Source organism: Lathyrus oleraceus, chromosome 1 (assembly GCF_024323335.1).
Source record: "Lathyrus oleraceus cultivar Zhongwan6 chromosome 1, CAAS_Psat_ZW6_1.0, whole genome shotgun sequence".
In the NCBI taxonomy this organism is placed as follows: Eukaryota; Viridiplantae; Streptophyta; class Magnoliopsida; order Fabales; family Fabaceae; genus Lathyrus; species Lathyrus oleraceus.
Window position 1 is genome coordinate 206,228,048 of NC_066579.1, and position 20,320 is coordinate 206,248,367.

The window sequence follows — 20,320 nt, forward strand, 5'->3', positions numbered from 1 at the left end:
TTTAAAGTATTTATTTATCATATGTGTAAAATATGCTTATATAGAAGCAACTTGTAACACATAAAATATTATTCAAACTATTTATTTGATTCCTTAAGGGGGTTATTCTTGAGAAGACAAAGAAGATTATACTTTGTGAGTCCTTAAGGAGACTAAGGTATAGTTGGATCCTTGAGAAGATAAAGAATGTTATTCTTTGTGATTATTTTAATCCGTTGATTATAATGGATTAAGTTCTTGTGTATAAGGCAAAATCACCTTGGCGGGTGGACTAGAGTAGCTTTAAGTTTCACATGAACCAGGATAAAAATACTTGTGTTTTTATCTCTTTGTTATTAACTTGTTAGTGGTGTTCTTGTTTTGGAAAACATTTTTACTTGTAAAACCCAATTTAAACCCCCCCTTTCTTGTGTTTTTCACACCTTCAACTGGTATCAGAGCTACGGTTCTGATTGTGATAAAAGTTTTATCAACACTTCACCATGTTCAGTATTGATCCCGTTTGTGTAAAAATTAATGGTCGCTGCTAACGTTATTAACAATTATGAAAGAGATCACTACAGTTAAAAAACACCAATCTATGTTCAGTACCGATCCCGTTTGTGTAAAAATTCATGGTCGCTGCTAACGTTAATAACAATAATGAAAGAGATCACTACAGTTAAAAAACACCAATCTTTGATGGTGAGGAATTTGATTATTATAAAGATAGAATATAAAGCTTCTTTCTTGGTTACGATGTTGATCTCTGGGATCTTGTAGTCGATGGAAACGTTCACCCAGTTGATGTTGAAGGAAATATTATAGCAAGAAGTGTTATGACTGATCAACAGAAGAAAGATTTCAAAAATCATCATAAGGCCAGAACTATATTGCTAAATGCTATCTCTTATAATGAGTATGAGAAGATAACAAACAGAGAATCTGCCAAATCCATTTTTGACTCTCTGAGGATGACTCATGAGAGGAATGCTCAAGTAAATGAGACAAAGGCCTTAGCCTTAATCCAGAAGTACGAGGAATTCAAAATGGAAGATGATGAAACAATTGAGACTATGTTATCAAGGTTTCATATGCTTGTTGCAGGACTGAAAGTTCTGGACAAAGGATACTCCACAGCTGACCATGTCATCAAAAGTCTTCCCAAAAAATGGATACCTATGGTAACTGCTTTGAAGCTGGCAAAGGATCTAAACAATATCAGTCTTGAAGAACTTGTTAGTTCTTTAAGAAGCCATGAGATTCTGATGAAGAAAAAGCCAACATTACGTTGAAGGCAACTACAGGTGATTCTGAAGGTTCTGATGAACCAGAACACAAGGTATTATCAGAATCAGAATCAGAATTCGATTCTGAAGAGGTATTTTCTAATCTATCTCGTTCTGATATTGAATCATGTCTCTCTGAAATGCTAGAAAAGTATCAGAGTCTTTAGAGTAAATACAAGGACCTTAAACAAGTCCAAGTAGTTGCCTCTGAAACTCGCAGTGAGCTTGAGAAAGATATTTTCTCTCTAAATGATATTTTCCTTAGAAAGTAACAACTCTGCTTTAAAAAGCAAAATTTCAAAACTAGAGGAGGAAAGTCAGAAGGTAAAACCAAAATCTCTTTATGTGCATTTTGTGCCTACTGGCACTGAGCTTGATATTTATGCACAGACACAGAAACATACAAAGGATAAGAACTCAGTTCTGAAACCTAAGTATCATGCACAAATTCCCCATGTTTTTCTTCTGCTAAAAACCCAAAGTTGTAAGAAACTCTGGGAAAGCTAACAAGAGAGGACCCATCAAATGGGTACCTAAGAATAAAATAATTTATGTTGCAGACATCCTCAACAACTCAGCTGAAACACCAATCATGGTACCTGGACAGTGGATGCTCGCGACACATGACGGGCAGAAGGTCTATGTTCCAAGATTTGGAACTTAAGCTTGGAGGTTTCGTTGGTTTCAGAGGAAACCAGAAAGGAAAGATCATTAACTCTAGAACTATTGGTAATGGTAAACTTCATTCTATTACTAATGTTATTTTAGTTGATGGTTTGATGCATAACCTTTTTTCTATTAGTTAACTTAGTGACAACGATTATAATATCATTTTTAATCAAAAGTCGTATAAGGTTGTCAGTCAAAAAGATGGTACAATCCTACTTAACGGAAAGAGAAAGAACAACATTTATAAAATTAGACTTTATGATCTTGAAGATCAAAATGTAAAATGTCTAATGTATGTTAATGAGGAGTAATAGGTATGTCATATACGTTTGGTCCATTTTAGCATGAGAATGATTTCTTAGTTAAATAAGCTTGGATTAGTCATAGGTCTACCAAACCTGAAGTTCGCTTCAGATGCTCTTTGTGAAGAATGTTAGAAAGACAAGTTTTCTAAAACATCATTCAAAGTGAAAATTGTTGTTTCTACCTCCAGACTGTTAGAACTTCTGCACATTGATTTGTTTGAACCAGTGAAAACTGCCTCTATCAATGGAAATAAGTATGGATTGTTCATCATTGATGACTACAATCGTTGGACATGGGTAAAGTTCTTGAGCCACAAGGATGAGTCACACTTTGTGTTTTCTACCTGTTGCTCACTAGTGCAAACAGAAATGAAATGCAAAATAGTCAAAGTCAGAAGTGATGATGGTGATGAATTTGAAAATAAACATTTTGAAAATCTTTTTGATTCAACTTGTATTTTACATGATTTCTCTTGTTCTAGAACTCCACAACAAAATGGAGTTGTAGAAAGAAAGAATAGGACTTTGCAAGAAATGACTCGCACCATGATCCAAGAAACTGATATGGTTAAACATTTCTGAGAAGAAGCAGTTAACACATCATGTTATATTCAGAATAGGATTTCCATTAGACATATTCTGGGTAAGACTCCTTATGAATTGTGGAAGAACAGAAAGCCCAACATTTCTTACTTTCACCCTTTTGGATGTGAATGTTTTATGTCGAACACTAAAGAGAATCTTGGCAAGTTTGATTCTAAAGCACATAAGTGTTTATTGTTAGGATATTCTGAACGCTTTAAAGACTACAAAATCTTTAACACAGAAACACAAATTATTGGGGAATCAATTCATGTTAGATTCAATGATAAACTTGAACCTAAAAAGTCAAAACTAGTTGAGAAATTTGCAGATCTGAAGATCAATCTTTCAGAATCAAAGGTAGATCAATGATCCCTGTCCACTACCATCTATTTAGTAAAATGTTTTATAAAAATATTTATTTTTCCAAAATAAAAATACATTACAATTAATAAAATAAAAAAATCTCAAAAAATTTCACAAATATATTTTAAATAATAAATATAAATTAAAATATTAAAATATTAACCATATATTTCATATTTAAAATTATCAAAATTAAAATAATATAATACATAATAAAATAAATGATACGGATTCACATATTTAAATATGAATACTAGTCTTTAGATTATCCAACTTGTCCACGTATTTTATAATTAAGAAAAACTCAAGTTCAAAACTCAAAGTTAATTAAAAGATTTTTTTTTTTTTTTAAGTATCATTTTTTAAACTTTTTATATATATCTAGAAAGTTAATCATTATTATTATTTTTTTTTGTGTTTGTAATAATTGAATAGAGTTAATTTTGGCAAAAGTGAATTAATACGAGGTGAGTTCACCCATATATATTGCCGGGACAAAATTGGAATTGCATACTCTTGCTTGACCTATAAAATACAAATTCAAGAGAGAAAAGCCAGTTATTGAACTCAACTCTTGCTTGATCTTAGAAATTTCTTGAAGATTTTCTACTTCAATATGAGGTTCGCATTTTCATCACATCCATTTTCTTTTATAATTTTCCATTGATTGTCATTTGAGAAAATGTTTCAACAAACAATTTAGAACTACATGCACATAGTTTTCTTTAGTTGATAATTCGTATCGTTCTTTAACTCTGATCAATTTCGTAAACTTTGTTTTTGTTGTTATTTTTTCTTTTCATCTGTTTTTTATTTCTTTTTCTTGTTCTGTTTGTTAATTTTTTAGTCATAAAACCTAATTAGGGTTTTTAGCATTTTGGTGGAAGAATAGTGGATTTCTATGGAGAAATGCTTCAAAGTTGATTTTCATAGCTAATTATTGATTTTAATATGGTTTCTTGTTACATAACTATGATTCCATGGTTTTTTGTGTGGTTAATTTCATTTGAAAACTAGGTTCTCTTTGAATTAGGGTTGTAATCGGTTACTTATTTTGTTCATATTTGGATAAGATGTAGTGTGGCATGTAGTTTGTCCTAATCTAGTGACATATTTATATTTGATCTCTCTGGAAAAAAGTGTGTCGGGCCTGTGTCCGATACTTGTAATTACATTTAGTTTATTAATATTTTCAAATTATTACCGGTGTCAAGGTGTCAACATTTCAGTGTTGGTGTTGTGTTTCCGGTATTTGTGTTTTTATCATATATGATCTTGAAAGTGTGGAATTGGAACTAATCCTTGTTCAATGATACACTATTTAGCACAAAGCGTTGTTAAATAGTGCGGCGACGCCAAATCTTAGTAGAATTTGAGTAAATATCTACTTTCCTCAATTGGCAACACTGTTTACCACTCACATCATGAAGTTTAGATTTGTGAGCATTTTAATGTAAGTGATGGGAGTCTTTTGAAGGAGACATATAATCATGAATCATATCATTAGGAACATTTATTTTGGACAAGTTGATTTTGAGTCAAAGATTGTGGAAAATATATTTAGGTGGTTTGAGTATGTAGAGAGAAGACCTGTAGATTATGTGGTAAAAAAAGTTGATCAGATGGAGAGGAGTGAGTAAATAGAAGTAGAGGAAGACTTAGAAAAACTATAAGAGAAGTTATTAAGAAAGATCTCGAGATTAACGATTTGAATAAATAGAAGCATCGTCTTGGATAGAACAACATTATGGCGTGGTAAAAAATGTTGATCCGATGGAGAGGAGTATAACGGCTAGAGGTAGAGGAAGACTTAGAAAAACTGTAAGAGAAGTTATTAAGAAAGATCTCGAGATTAACGATTTGAATAAATAGAAGCATCGTCTTGGATAGAACAACATTATGGCGGAAGTTAATCTATGTTGTTGACTCCTCTTAGTGGGATAATGCTTGATTGTTGTTGTAGTATTAGAATTTTATCTTAATTAACCAAGTCAAATTGGCTGAAGCAAGTAAGTTGTTTCATTGAGTAAAATTTTCATTCATTTTTAACTGTTTTAATAATATGATTATAAGCCTTGTTTCATGAACTAGAAGTTCAAGTTTATAAGTCTAAACCTTTGGCTGGTTCTTTAATCTGTTGTTGTGACCCTGTGACTTACTATGTGTTCAAGTTTTATGAATTGATGTCATACTTTGTTCTTTTCTCATTGTGGTATTATATGAAGTGGAAAACTTGCAATATGTTCGATCTCTAACTTCATTCGCATCTTGTACTATAGCCGCCATCCAACTGTCAAATGGGCCCAGAGGTCTGACGAAGTGTTCATAACAGTTGAGTTGCCTGATGCTCAGAATGTGAAGCTCAAACTTGAGCCGGAGGGAAAATTTTACTTCTCTGCAACTGCTGGTGCAGAGAAGATTCCATATGAAGTCGACATTGATCTGTTCGACAAGATTGATGTAGATGTAAGGGCCACCAGTTTATGATTTTTTTTATATATGCAAATGTCAGTATATTACTCTTTACGTCTTTCTGAAAAAAAAACTCCTTAAACTCCTTCAAACCAATTGATGGTTATTTGATTATATCTTTTCCAACATATCTTGTAATCGGTGTGTTAATATGTCTTTTCAGAATAGCGAATACAGTGCTAGTTCGAGACATATCTGCTACCTGGTGAAAAAGGCTGAGAGCAAATGGTGGGACAGATTATTGAAGCAGGGAGGGAAATCTCCTTCCTTTCTGAAAGTTGATTGGGATAAATGGATTGATGAAGATGAAGAGAATGAGCAAGATGCCAAGCGTTAGTGATTTCAAAAGTATCTCTGAATTTTTGGTTTTTATTTTTCATCGGTTTGTCTCATTCCCGAATATTGTTTTTCAGCTGTATCTGATATGGACTTCGGTGACGTCGACTTTTCTGTAAGTAGCGTTGCTCAATCGATAGTTTATTAATACATTTCTTTTCTGTTATCTCTTGATACATAAGTTCACTTTCTATGCAGAAGTTGAACATGGGAGGGGGTGACAACGGCTTGGGTTTTGACACCGCAGGCGATGACGATGGTAAGCGCGGCATATCTGATTTTTTGACTTTATGGCCTAAATTTTCCGTTTCTTAGTTTACTTTGCCATGGCTGTATTTGACTTTGGTGTCCTTGATCTGTTTTCTTTACCAGAAGATGAGAGTGATTCAGAAGATGAGGATTCAGAGGAAGCATCTTCTGGCATTGAGCTAGATGCGAAAGACTCTGTAGACGGCAATGTGAACGAAGCACCTGACACCAAAGCATAAATTTTTTAGATAGCTCTGACTGTAACTTTCAGAATACTTGTTCTAAAGAACCTGAAAGCCTGCTTAGGGGTTAGCTGGTTATTCGGTGTCTGACAAGGTGGTCCTGACATGTGATTTTGCTACCTTTTCGGTGTTTGCCCCTGGATTTTTGTAACACGATTGACATATGAGATGGCCTAGAGCATGTTTCTGTTGGAGTCGATTATGCATTGGTGAAGATTATTTTTGTGTGATGGGATTGACTATTGTTCTCAATTAGTTTGTGTTTTTAACAAATGAGATTAAATGCAGTGGACAATGGATTGAAATGCATACTCATGAGGTTGTTCTTGTGTCGAATCATATAAATCCCTAAACCTTTGATCTGATCGTGTCTCTTCATCTCTCATTTTATCTTTATTCAAATATGATATAGATTTGATATTGGTGATCTAATAGAAACAGGCAACCCATATTTAAAGAGCACATATATAAATAAGTTTCTTTTGGCTCTTGTTATAAGAAAAGTCCTAACTTTGAGATGCTTTGATTGTCAAAGTTCTTTTTATGTCTATTAATTTATTGATTTCTTGTGTAATTTATTGACACCAAATGTTAGATTTAAGACACTTATCCCTCTCAATAACTCTTGTTAAATGATAAATTAAATTAATTTAATTTGACAATTAAATTGGGAGATATTACTAAATAGATCAATCTATAAATTTTATAAAATTTAAAAAATTATATGATATTCTATTTATTAATTTATTTTAATGTATAATAAATTATTTGAAATATTAAAATAATATCAACTATTTGAATATATAATTAATGGTGTTTAAATTATTTGAAATTTTATATAAATGATCATCTTAATAATATTAAATAATTCAATGAAAGAATTGATTTATAGAAAGGGTTTAATAGATTTACCCTGAGTTAATTTACACCTTCAGTGTAAAATGGAGGAAGTTGACATTTGTTGGTATATTTCAAATTTATAAAAATTTATATATTAAAAAATAATGCACATGATTTGGTATAATTTAAATGATGATACTCGATTTCTATAAATTAATTTTATACCATCCATAATTGTATACATGTGATACTACTGATGTCATAGTGATACCAACAGATATAATGAAATTTCATTGAACATGAATGAAAAATCTTTTAAATCTAAAACAATTTTAGATACTTGATAAACTCAAAATTAAAAAAGTGGCATAAGATTGCATAAATGATACGCCATATTATTCACTTGGTCTTTGATGGCTTTTTCCTCCTCTAGCGTGTCTATAGGCATTTTAAACGTCACAAACTTGTTCAAATTATTTCCTACCACACATTACAATACAAACTCCTTATACTTTGCAACCACCTTTCAAACACTCTTCATTCTCTCTCTTTGTTTCACTACCAAAAACAAAAGAGGGAAAAATAAAACAAAACAAAACTGTTACTCATAACTGCAATAACTTCCATGTAGAATCAAAATCATACATTCATAATTTCAATAAAAAATCATTGGTCACTGCATCATCTCTTTCAAGGTACTTTCATACATTGAATTTTTGTTGTTGTTTATTTGATGTTTTGAAGATATGTTTTGACTTCTATGTTAGGTTTTGCTTGATTTCTATCTCAATTCATGTTATCAAAAGCACTCATGATTTAGCCCTTTGATTGTAAAAACTTCTTAGTAGCATCGACACTTCTAAATAAATGTGTGTCTCATGTCCGACAAATATATGAAACCAACACGATATGATTATGTTCAAGTTATTCATTTTTTTCAAATTATTATCGGTGTCAACATGAGTTAAGAGGCGTGTCGGTGTCTATGTTCATGGTTAAAAAACATAATTTAATTTTGTTATAGTAAAAGGTAGTATTCTAGTCGGTTAGTTTCATCCTATGAAACACGGACATCGGAAACACGACACCAACACTGTCACAAGTGTCGGGGTTTCTGTAGATGCAAACTTATGCCTGTGTTTGTTATGATCATTGTATGACAGAAGAAAAATGGATCACATTCAATGGAACGATGCAAATCGAAAAGATTGGATAAAAAAGGCGATTAGAGATTGAAGTTTCCTCAGACATGTCATTGAATGATTCTCCTATTTATTATGAAATGATGCTCTTTTTTGAGTATGTACTATGGCTTGTGTGAGTATGCATTAGAAGTTTTGAGGCAAGTGTAATGGATTTCAAGGATGACCATGTATCGAAAGAGCATCGCGAGGTTCATCTATCTGCAGCAGAAAGTGTTGATCCAGTATCTGTTTCTCCTATACAACTTTCTTCTCCTAAGTCACCACCGAAATCTCCAGGGTCTTCAAATGCGCAAGTTAAGGGAAGCAGTTTAAGTCCGAAAAATAACCGGCAATCGCATTCTCCAAAAGACGGAAGTCCAAAGAAAGGTGAAATTTTCTTATTTTATCAAGTTTTCTGTTTCATTATGATGAATGCCGATTCTTTCTAACTAATCACCGCCTAACTACTCTTGCTGGGAACTGCAGGTGGTTCTGGTGGGAAAGGCACCTGGGGTGGATTGCTCGAAACCGAAACCGATGACATGAACGTTCTTGACCTGAAGGATCCAAACTACAGCAGCGCCGAGGTAGATTGTTAAGATTTCATCGCTATTTTAATATTATAGAAACTTATATTATATTGATCGAATCATTGTTGTCAAATAGAGGCTATACGTGATACGTAACGGAGTTTGAACAAACTGGTTTTTTCTGCTATCTGTTATTGACTACACTGGACCGAATATTTGATCACTTATTATATTTGTAATATATCGACAACTATGCAAGTATTTATGGTTTTGTAGGAAATTGATGATCCGAACGAAAAGATAAAGAACACCGCATTGGAAGAGTACAAGAAAAAAGCTACAATAATAGTGGAAGAATACTTTGCAACCGATGATGTTGTTGCAACAATGAGTGAACTTAGAGAAATCGGTAAACCGGAATACAGTTACTATTTCGTCAAAAAGCTTGTTTCGATGTCGATGGACAGACACGACAAAGAAAAAGAAATGGCTGCCATTCTCTTATCTGCACTTTATGCCGACATCATTCATCCTTCGCAAGTTTACAAAGGATTCACCAAGTTAGTCGAGTCGGCTGATGATTTGATCGTAGATATACCAGACACGGTGGATATTCTAGCGCTTTTCATAGCTAGAGCTGTTGTTGATGACATCCTTCCACCGGCATTTTTGAAGAAGCAGATAGCAAACTTACCGAATGATTCTAAAGGTGCTGAGGTTTTAAAGAAAGCCGAGAAAAGCTATCTGACAGCACCTTTACACGCCGAAATCATCGAGCGGCGTTGGGGAGGTAGCAAGAATACAACAGTTGATGATGTGAAGGCAAGGATAAACAATTTCTTGAAAGAGTATGTAGTAAGTGGCGACAAGAAAGAAGCTTTTCGATGCATCAAAGAATTGAAAGTTCCGTTTTTCCATCACGAGATAGTGAAAAGAGCTCTTATAATGGCGATGGAAAAGCGACAAGCGGAAACACCGTTACTAGACCTATTGAAAGAAGCAGCCGAAGAAGGTTTCATCAACACAAGCCAAATGTCAAAAGGGTTCAGCAGGCTGATTGAAACTGTCGATGATTTATCACTCGACATACCGAACGCGCGCGGAATACTTCAACAACTGATAGCGAAAGCGGCTTCCGAAGGTTGGTTATCTGTCTCATCACTAAAATCACTTACAACCGAGGATGAAAAGAACACGATACAAGAAAATGTTGCAAGAAGTTTCAAGATGAAAACACAATCCATCATTCAAGAGTACTTCTTATCGGGTGATATATTCGAAGTGAATAATTGTTTAGAACAAGAGAACAACAAAAACTGCGGGGAACTAAACGCAATCTTTGTTAAAAAACTAATAACTCTAGCAATGGACAGAAAGAATAGAGAGAAGGAAATGGCTTCCGTGTTACTTTCATCGCTTTGTTTTCCACCTGATGATGTCGTGAGCGGTTTCGTGATGCTAATTGAATCAGCAGACGATACCGCTTTAGACAATCCTGTCGTTGTTGAAGATCTCGCGATGTTTCTAGCAAGATCAGTAGTCGATGAAGTTTTAGCACCACAACAGCTCGAAGACGTTGGAACACAATGTATAAGCCAAGATTCAATTGGAAGCAAAGTGCTTTTAATGGCGAAATCATTGCTAAAAGCTAGACTCGCTGGCGAGAGAATCTTGAGGTGTTGGGGTGGAGGTGGAAGTAGCAGACCTGGATGGGAGATCGAAGACGTTAAAGACATGATCGGGAAATTGTTGGAGGAATATGAATCGGGCGGCGATATAAAAGAGGCTTGTAGATGCATGAAAGAGTTAGGTATGCCATTTTTTCATCATGAGGTTGTTAAGAAAGCTATGGTGAAAACTATTGAAAAGAAGAATGAGAGGTTATGGGGCTTGCTTAAAGAGTGTTTTGAATCAGGGTTAATAACTATGAATCAAATGGTTAAAGGTTTTGGAAGAGTTGAAGAAGCTCTTGATGATTTGGCTTTGGATGTTCCTGATGCTAAAAATCAGTTTGGATTTTATGTTGAAAAAGCTAAGAATGAAGGGTGGTTGGATAGTTCATTTTGCTACAACAATGCAATAGAGAATGGCACAAGTTAAGTTAAGTTTTTTTATTACCATGATACATATACGAACGAAGTATCTACGATCATGAGTGATTAGTCTTTGTTAGAAAATTTGATGGAAATATAAGATGGATTCTCCTTTTCTTTAAGATACACGAAAGTAAGAAACCGAATCTCTCATCATTTGTTTAAGATGTCTGAGTCTTTTACTACCACCCAGACCAACCATGTGTGGCTACATAGGATAAAGTTATATTATATTTTGTTTTATCTTTGTTTCTAAATTTACACTCACATTAGATGCAAGCATAAATGCATGCTTTATTGATTCATAACTACTTAACTAGCTTTGTAACAAACTTAAATTTATTTACACAATATTTTTGTCTCATTTTGTTTGTTGAGTTGACCCTTTATCATTGGAACTAACAAGTTGCTACTCACTTCCCCTACTACACAAGAATTTTAGTTAGAAGAATGCTAAAAAGTGATCTTAAGATATCGTTTAAAAATCCAACAAGTATAAGTTTGTATGGCATATTTATTCAATTGACAATAGTCTAGATGGATATTAATTAGCATAAAGGAGGAGGGGAAGTGAAATAAGATGATGCAATTCTATACTTACTGTGAGATTTAGAAGAGTTATGATTAATATATATATATATATATATATATATATATATATATATATATATATATATATATATATATATATATATATATATAAAATTCTGTATGAATAAATTTGTATAAAATGAAATTTATCAATTGGTCAAAACTTGTCTACTGGTTATATGAAAATTCTATTTCAATCAATCAGATTCATATATTATTCTTTTAGATAGTTTCAGCTTTATTTGATCATAAAGTTAATCTATCCAGGTGCCATTTAAAATTATAAGATTGAGATCTTGTTGGGGAAAACACAATCTAAAAGATATGAAATGAAAAACAAATGAATAATTGAGAGAGAGAATTATGGTGAAAAATAGTGGTTGTGATTAATGATTTAATATGGAGTATATATACAACAATACACATCAATACATTAATGTAGTTAATTAACTAAAATGATAAATAAATGAATAATTGAGAGAGTGAGAGAATTATGGTGAAATATAGTGGTTGTCACTAATGATTTAATATGGAGTATATATACAACAATACACATCAATACATTAATGTAATCAACTAAAATGAAAAACAAACTTTTCTAACATGTAGTCGGTTATACCATAGTCGTAATCGGTTACAGATCACTATTCTCTCAAAAATAGTGAAAAAATGGATGGTAGTAACGGTTACACCAAAGATATACAAGTCGATTTCGTTTGATTCTGACTGCTGCTGAAGGGGTGGTAATCGGTTACACTCCTGCTGTAACAGATTACACCAACTTAAATTATCACTTTTTCATAGCATACCACCTTAATTCAAGTCCTCCAAGTCTCCATACTCATGTGCTTTTTCAACCTCTTGAACACTTCAATTGTTACTCCTTTAGTTAGCAAATCGGCTACTTGATCTTCACTTTTGCAATACCCCAACTTCAATTTTCCTTCACTCACAAGCTCTCGAGTAGTGAAATCTCATCTCTATATTCTTGCTTCTCCCATGTGCAATGAGATTCTTAGCAAGGTTTATAGCATAAATTTTGTCTATCGTTAAAGTCACGGGTTCATTCTCTTCGTTGCACAACTCCTTAATTAAATTCATATACCTTACAACTTGCTACACACACACATAGATGTTGCAATGTACTTGTCCTTGCAAGAAAAGAGCGCCACAACTAGTTCCTTATTAGAACACCAAGAGATTGGTGTTTCTTCATACATAAATATGTATCCAACAATGGATTTTTTGTCATCTTTATCTCCACACCAGTTTGAGTCGGTATTACTAAGAAATTTGCAGCTTTTACCTTTATCTATTGTGGAAAATAGAATTATGCAGCAAATCCAACCTTTGGCATATCTCAAAATTCTCTTGATTGCTTCCAAGTGTGATGTCTTTGCCTTCTCCATAAATCTGCTCAATATGCCCACACTAAATGCTAAGTTTGGTCTCACATTGCACAAGTACCACAATAATTCAATCAGTTTCCTGTACTGCATTGGGTTAATATCTTTTTTGTCTTCATTCTTTGACAACTGCAATATTGGCTATGTAGGGGCAATTGTCACATTACAATGCTCCATTTCAAACTTCTTCAATATCTCAATAGCATACTTCTTTTGATGCATAATCAATCCCTTTTCGGACTTGTGAAACTCAATGCCAAAGAAATATGTCACGAGACCAAGGTCGACCATCTCAAACTCCTTTATTAAGTCACCCATGAAATCGGTAATGTAACTTTTATTGTTGTATGTAATCAGTAAATCATCAACATAGAGACATTGGATGATCATTCCTTTGCTTATGTCTTTCTTCACATACACACCATGTTTGAATATGCATTTATCAAATCCTATCTCCTTTAGAAACTCATCAATTTCTTTGTTTCATGCTCTAGGTGTTTGCTTTAGTTCATACAATGTCTTCCTCAATCTATAGAACTTGGATTCTTGATCTTTCATAACAAAACTAGGTGGTTGTGCCACATACACCTCCTATTCCAAATGACCATTCAAAAATGCAAAGTTGACATCCATTTGGTAGATAGACCAATTTTCATTATTTGCAATACCAAGAACTAGCCTAATGGTTTAAATTCTAATCACCGGTGCAAATACTTCTTCAAAATCAATGCATTTTCGTTGTAAAAAATCTCTATGCAACTAATGGAGCCTTATGCTTGATTATTTCACCTTTGAGATTCTCCTTCACTTTTTACATCCATCTTACACCAATTGGCTTTTTCCTTGAGCTAGATCAACTAGTTCACATGTCTTATTTTTCTCAATTAACTCCAGCTCCTCCTTCATTGCATATATCCACTTTGGGTCACTCAAAGCCTCCTTCATTTTAACCTGTTCAAATTCATCAATGTGCGTAAAATGGACGAGATCACCATTGTCGTTTACTTCATTATCCAAGAAAAACTCATAATCTTGTAGTCAATAGTCTTGCATAAATGTATCTTTACATGGGTTATCTTCTCACATTTTATTCAACTTGGACTTCACCAGCTACAGTTTTTGCATTCTCAATCACTGCATGGACAATTCCAGCATTGTTGTAATCAACTAAAGCATGATGCCAGTCCTGAAATTCATAAAAAATCATGTCCCTACTGATTACAATTCTTTTGTTGATTGTGTCATAGAGTTATTAGCCACTCGTAGAGTGATACCTAACAACTATCATTTACTCTCCCTTATCATCTAGCTTCTTTCTAAGTTGATCCAAAACATGTCTATATGCAACTGAACCAAATACCTTCATGTGACTCGTATTTGGCTTGAATATGAACCATGATTCTTCGGGTGTAATATTTCTCAACTTCTTTGTTTGACACCTATTTAAAAAATATGCAGTTGGGGACACCGTTTATCTCCATAATTCTTTTGGAAAGTTCTTCCCTTTCAACATACTTCTCACCATGTTCATAATCGATTGATTCTTCCTCTCGACGACTCCATTTTGTTGAGGTGTATATGGTGGCACTACTTCATGTACAATGGGCTTTTGATCATAAAATTTTCCAAAATCATTTAAGACATATTCACCTCCACCACTTCTTATAGAGTTTTAATTTTGTGATCACTTTGTCTTCCTACCATGGATTTGAACTTCTTGAATACTTCCAACACCTCATCTTTTCTTTTGATCAAATAAGTCAACAGCTTTATAATAAAATCATCAATGAAAGTTAAAAAGTACATATTGCCTCTGATTTAGTCAACTTACATCGGTCCACAAACATCCAAATACACCACCTCAAGATGACACTTGGTTCTGCATCCTACATCTTTGCTAAAATTGCATCGGTGTTGCTTGGCCTACACACACTCTTTACATAATTCGGTTGGTATATTGATCAATGGCAGCCCCGTAACCATGTTATTTTTCTACATAGCATTGAGTTCCTTGAAATTAAAATGCCCAAGTCTAGAGTGCCATATCTATTCTTCCCTACTAGCACTCGTTGCAAGACACCTGTGTTCCATTACTTTCAGTTCGACTTTGAAAGATCTGTTTTGAGCCAATGAGCCTTTAGGATTAGACTCCCATTTGAAGGAGAATAGCGATCCAAAATGCATCGGAATTAAAAAAATTCTCCTTTAGTGATCCTTACGAATGGGCATGATCAGTGATAGAATCGTTACCTCTTGTGACGATTGAAACCTTTGATACAGATCTACGGAGCGATCACGAACGTTGAACGATGACAACGCCTCTACTCAGTCCACACGAACGAATTCCTTCAATCTCAGTGCTAGCTGCTATGAATGAAGGCTTTGAGTGAGAGAAAGAGAAACGAAATTGCAACTGCACAAATGCTTCTACACAAGAGTTCTATTTATAGAACCACTTGTGTGGGCTGCAAGCTAAAAAGCTCACTCAAGTGTATGTGGCCCATATCTTATAATATGCCAAAATCACTTAAGCGCGTGGTACCTTACCATATTTCGTATTCTACTTAAGTACACCGTACCTTACGATGTTCTACAATTCACGTAAGGGCACCGTACATTACGGTATTCCTTAGTTACTCTATCTCTCATCAATCTGTCCTTATGTGTGTGACCCTGTAGGTTTTCACGGCATTGACAATTATATTAAATCACGTATTTAACATAATAAACAGTGAGCGGTATCTAGCAACATATCACTGCTACCCAAGTCACGAAAATGTCATGTGATCTGACAAATCCTTCTGTGATAATAATTATGTGTACAATTACCCTTTTTCCCTTATGTCTATATTGAACACAAGACATAGACTGTGTCATCCTTGTCCAATTCAATATTGGGCCCATAGACATTTATCATGTTACGCAGGATGGGAAAATTCCATCTAGGTCACTCATGTCCCTTAGCATATTTCGTGGAGTACCCATCAATTGTCTTTATGGTCATCCAGTTACGGACAACGTTTGATCAGCAATAAGGCACTCGACTCTACATCTAGGGTCCACAGTGGTTTCAGGTCGAAGAGTGGTATACACCATTATCACCATGAGAATAACTTATGACACTTTGCATAACATTCTATATAGTATTCTCATAGCGGGTCAATAAATATTACTCTTAATATTCATACCTATGTTTAAGACTTGATAATTCCTTATCCATGATCCATGAGATGTGATCATCAGTCTATATACATAATAGTCTTAATGCTTTAATATTATCCCACTTCACAATAAAGCTCGACTATGAATACTTTAAGAAAAATGTCCTTATGTTTAATGTGATCTCATGATTAAGTCATAATTGATACATTAAACGGACTATCTATTCTAGGGACTTTATTAGACAAACATAATAAAGAAAAAACATTTTATTATTAATAAATAATTCGATACAAGTACCAAAAGTATTGCCCTCTAGGGCTTACACCAACACCATTTGCATCCATAACTTTCAACACTTTATTTTCCATGTGAATCTTATAATTTCTTTCAAGAAATTGACCAATGCTTAAAAGATTACACTTGATTCCCAAAATATACAACACATATTTAATAAAAGAATGCTCATCATTCTTCATATTGATTGATATGTTGCCAATACCTTCGGCTACAAATATGTTATCATCCGCGAATTCCACATTATTTTCCAACGCTTGATTGATTTTTACAAATTAATTACTACTTCTCGTCATGTACGTTGAACACCCGAAATCAAAGTATCATTTAACATTGCATTGTGCATCTTCTCGCATAGTCACCATCACATTTTCAAGTGATCGTATCTAGTTTTGGATTCCTTTTCCTATGTTGTTTTCTTCTTTAACAATCACCAATAACAATGTGCTCTCGCCATCTTCTTTCCTTACAAACTTTGCTTCAGGTTCTTGTGGATCATTTTTGTTGGCATTACGTTCGCGAGCAAAATGTCTAAGCTTTTGACAATTGTAGCATTGGACGTTGTTCTTATCATTTTTCCATCTTCCTCCTCTTCCTTTATTGTTGCCACCTTTGTAATTGCTTGATCCACCACCTATGTTACATCTACTTTCACCCTTTTGAAATATTGAATTGTTCTAATTTTAGGAGTCCCTTACACCATTGTTGTGATAGTTTCCTCTACCTTTATTTATGGACCACTTTCCATTCACCTCCTTGTCTTTTCCAACGAAACGGGCCTGCAAAGCAATTTCCGCCTTTGCTTTGTCAACATTACTCTCCTTCATTCTCTGCTCATGAGCCTTAAAAGTACTTTGCAACTCTTCTTTGCTAGTGGTTGAAAGATATTTGAACTCTTCAATCACAACCACTACATTATAGAATCTTAATGTTAACGATATCAAGATTTTCTCAACCACATATTGTTCAGCGGTTGTCTCTCCGCATTCTTTCACTTGATTAATCAATCTTGTGATTCTTGTAGTAAATTCACTAATGGTTTCCTTATCCCATATTTGAATTAATTTCATCTGCCTTTTGTGAATTTGTAACCTCACCACCTTTTCCTTATCATCTCTTGCATAACTTTTCTCCAATATTTCTCAAGCTTCCTTTAAGGATGTGCAATCACCAATCTTTTCAAATTTATCAACATCAACACAAAGCTTTGAAATCTTTCATCTTCTCTTATTTATGCACAGTTCTTTGTGTAACTGTTTAACCTTCTACAAGTAGATTAACAACATTATTGATCACTTCAAGAACATCTTGATAACCAAACAACACATTCATCTGTTTGCACCACTTGTCATAATTCTTCGCATCAAGACTTGAGAGATTTACGGGGATACGTTCATTGGAGTTGGAAAGCATTTTTGTACACTAAATGTTCGATTAAAGAACCAGGTTTTTGGAAAGCATTTTTGTACACTAAATGCTAATTATGTTTGGTTGTGATCGTGTTGAATGGGTGATGATCTGCTACACTTATGTTGTAACCGATTATACCAACTTGAATGATCACATTTTCATAAGAGAACATGATGTGCGATTATAAATAAGTTTTTATTCAATTTAATTATGTTAAAAATTTTTTAGAAAAATATGATCAAGAAATTTATATTATAATGATTTAATGTAAATTATAATTGAAAAGTGAAAATGATATTAGAATGTGGAACATATTTTTATGAATGATGTGGCACAATGGGCGTGAACTGTTAATGTGAAGATGTGGGCTTCTAATTTAATAAATTATAAATAAATTACTATCAAATAATTTTTTTAATATTTTTATAAATTTATGTCTATGTTGCTAAATTTTAGTTTTACGATTTCTTAAGGGTTGCAAATGGTAATTACTATATTAACTTAATTAATTAATTAATTTTAAAATTATTTTAATTTATTGTTAATTAAATTGTAAAAAATTTATGTGATTTTTTTATATTATTAAAAAATGAAAATTCTTATTTTAGACATTATTATCTTTTTTATTATTATTATACTCAACGAGGTCTCTATTATAAAATCAAATTAAGAAAATTATAAATCACAGGAAAACTCTATATCATCATATGTTAGATTGCTGTTTGTCTTTTGTTTATATGTCTCTCATGATATGAAAAATGTAGTAGTGAAATATAAAAATGCGATAAAAGATTTTCCATACTCTGTCATATTTTAAAACCAATAAGAGTTACTTATTTTTGAAAATTGTATAATAACTGCTTTGAAATTAAAGATATTTATTTCAAGTGTTACTTTTGTTGATTGATTTCAAGAAAATATAAAATATTTTATATTAATTGAATTTGCACATCTCTTTTATTTTGAAATTTTAGGGAAATATATTTAGTGGTAGTAAATGTTGTAAAATGGTATGATGATGCATTAGTTAATCCAAAAGATATAACCACTTGAATAAATCATATTTTATTTTTAAAATCCTTTTTCATTCATCCTCCTCCCATATTCTAATTTAATAATTTAATGGTATCGATGTTTCAAATCAAGTAAAGGGATATTCTAATTTAAACATCAAGTAAAGGGGATGATGTGAAACAATTACATTATTTATCTTTCCTTTTTTTTTTCAATTAAACCCTATTTCTATATTTTTAATCACTTTTTTTTAATTGTTCTTTTTCTTTTCCTTTTTATTCTTTTTCTTTTTTATTATTTTCTTTCTTGACCATTTTTCCCTCATTTTTTTTATTCTCTCACCTTGGTCTGAATAGAATATATATACATTAATATGTAACATTTGGTCAACTATCTAATTATGATACAACATAATTATAGAAAACTAATTATGACTAATTATAACAAAATATTATATTCTATCACACCCCCGCAGTCGAAGCGGGAGGTTCGCGGACGCTTAGACTAATCTGAAAATCATCAAAGAGAATGTAAGGAAGTCCTTTGGTGAAGACGTCTGCGATCTGATGTCTTGAGGGAACATGAAGGACGCGAGCCATACCACGAGCTAACTTTTCTCGAACAAAATGAATGTTCATCTCAATATGCTTAGTGCGATGATGCTGCACATGATTACCAGATAGATAGGTGGCACTAACATTGTCACAATACACCAAAATGGCCTGAGGAATAGGAAAATGGACTTCCAGGAGAAGATTGCGAATCCAACACGATTCGGAGACAACATTGGCAACCCCCCTATATTCGGCTTCAGCACTAGAACGGGAGAGAGTTGGCTACCTTTTGGAAGACCAAGAAATAAGGTTGTCACCTAGAAAAACACAGTAACCAGATGTAGAACGTCTGGTGTCAGGACATCCACCCCAATCAGCGTCAGTGTAGGAGATAAGCTTTGCAATGGGAGATGGGGATACGTGTAGTCCAAAATGTAAGGTGCCCTGAACATAGCGCAAAATGCGCCTAAGAGCAAGCATGTGTTCCATGCGAGGGGAATGCATGTGAAGGCAAACTTGTTGAACAACATATGATATATTAGGTCGAGTGAAGGTGAGATACTGTAGGGCCCTTGCAAGACTCCGATACAAGGAGGGATCCTCATAAGAAGTGTCGGAGGAGGTCCTGAGTTTCTGCTTGGTGTCAACAGGAGTGGCTGATGGTTTATAGGACGCCATGCCAGCACGTTCAATGATCTCTGATGCATAAGTGTTTTGACGGAGAAATATGCCATCAGGATGACGAGATACTAC

At 33.5% G+C, this 20,320-nt stretch overlaps 2 protein-coding genes across 3 annotated transcripts; both read left to right on the forward strand.

Annotated features, from left to right (window-relative positions):
- Nucleotides 1–3,678: 3,678 nt before the first annotated feature.
- LOC127127821 (co-chaperone protein p23-1) lies at nucleotides 3,679–6,852 on the forward strand. Its single transcript, XM_051057107.1, has 6 exons — nucleotides 3,679–3,811; nucleotides 5,470–5,656; nucleotides 5,826–5,994; nucleotides 6,076–6,113; nucleotides 6,197–6,257; nucleotides 6,371–6,852. The coding sequence occupies exons 1-6, from the start codon at nucleotides 3,807–3,809 to the stop codon at nucleotides 6,484–6,486; spliced, it is 576 nt and encodes a 191-aa protein (XP_050913064.1). The 5' UTR covers nucleotides 3,679–3,806; the 3' UTR covers nucleotides 6,487–6,852.
- Nucleotides 6,853–7,775: 923 nt separating this feature from the next.
- On the forward strand, nucleotides 7,776–11,500 carry LOC127127832 (MA3 DOMAIN-CONTAINING TRANSLATION REGULATORY FACTOR 2). 2 transcript variants are annotated; one of them, XM_051057120.1, is made up of 4 exons: nucleotides 7,776–8,024; nucleotides 8,496–8,900; nucleotides 9,000–9,100; nucleotides 9,320–11,500. In XM_051057120.1, the coding sequence occupies exons 2-4, from the start codon at nucleotides 8,681–8,683 to the stop codon at nucleotides 11,141–11,143; spliced, it is 2,145 nt and encodes a 714-aa protein (XP_050913077.1). In that variant the 5' UTR covers nucleotides 7,776–8,024; nucleotides 8,496–8,680; the 3' UTR covers nucleotides 11,144–11,500. The 2 variants fall into 2 exon arrangements, with proteins under 2 accessions (XP_050913077.1, XP_050913072.1); XM_051057115.1 differs by having other exon boundaries at nucleotides 7,777–8,024; nucleotides 8,493–8,900.
- The last annotated feature ends 8,820 nt before the right edge of the window (nucleotides 11,501–20,320 follow it).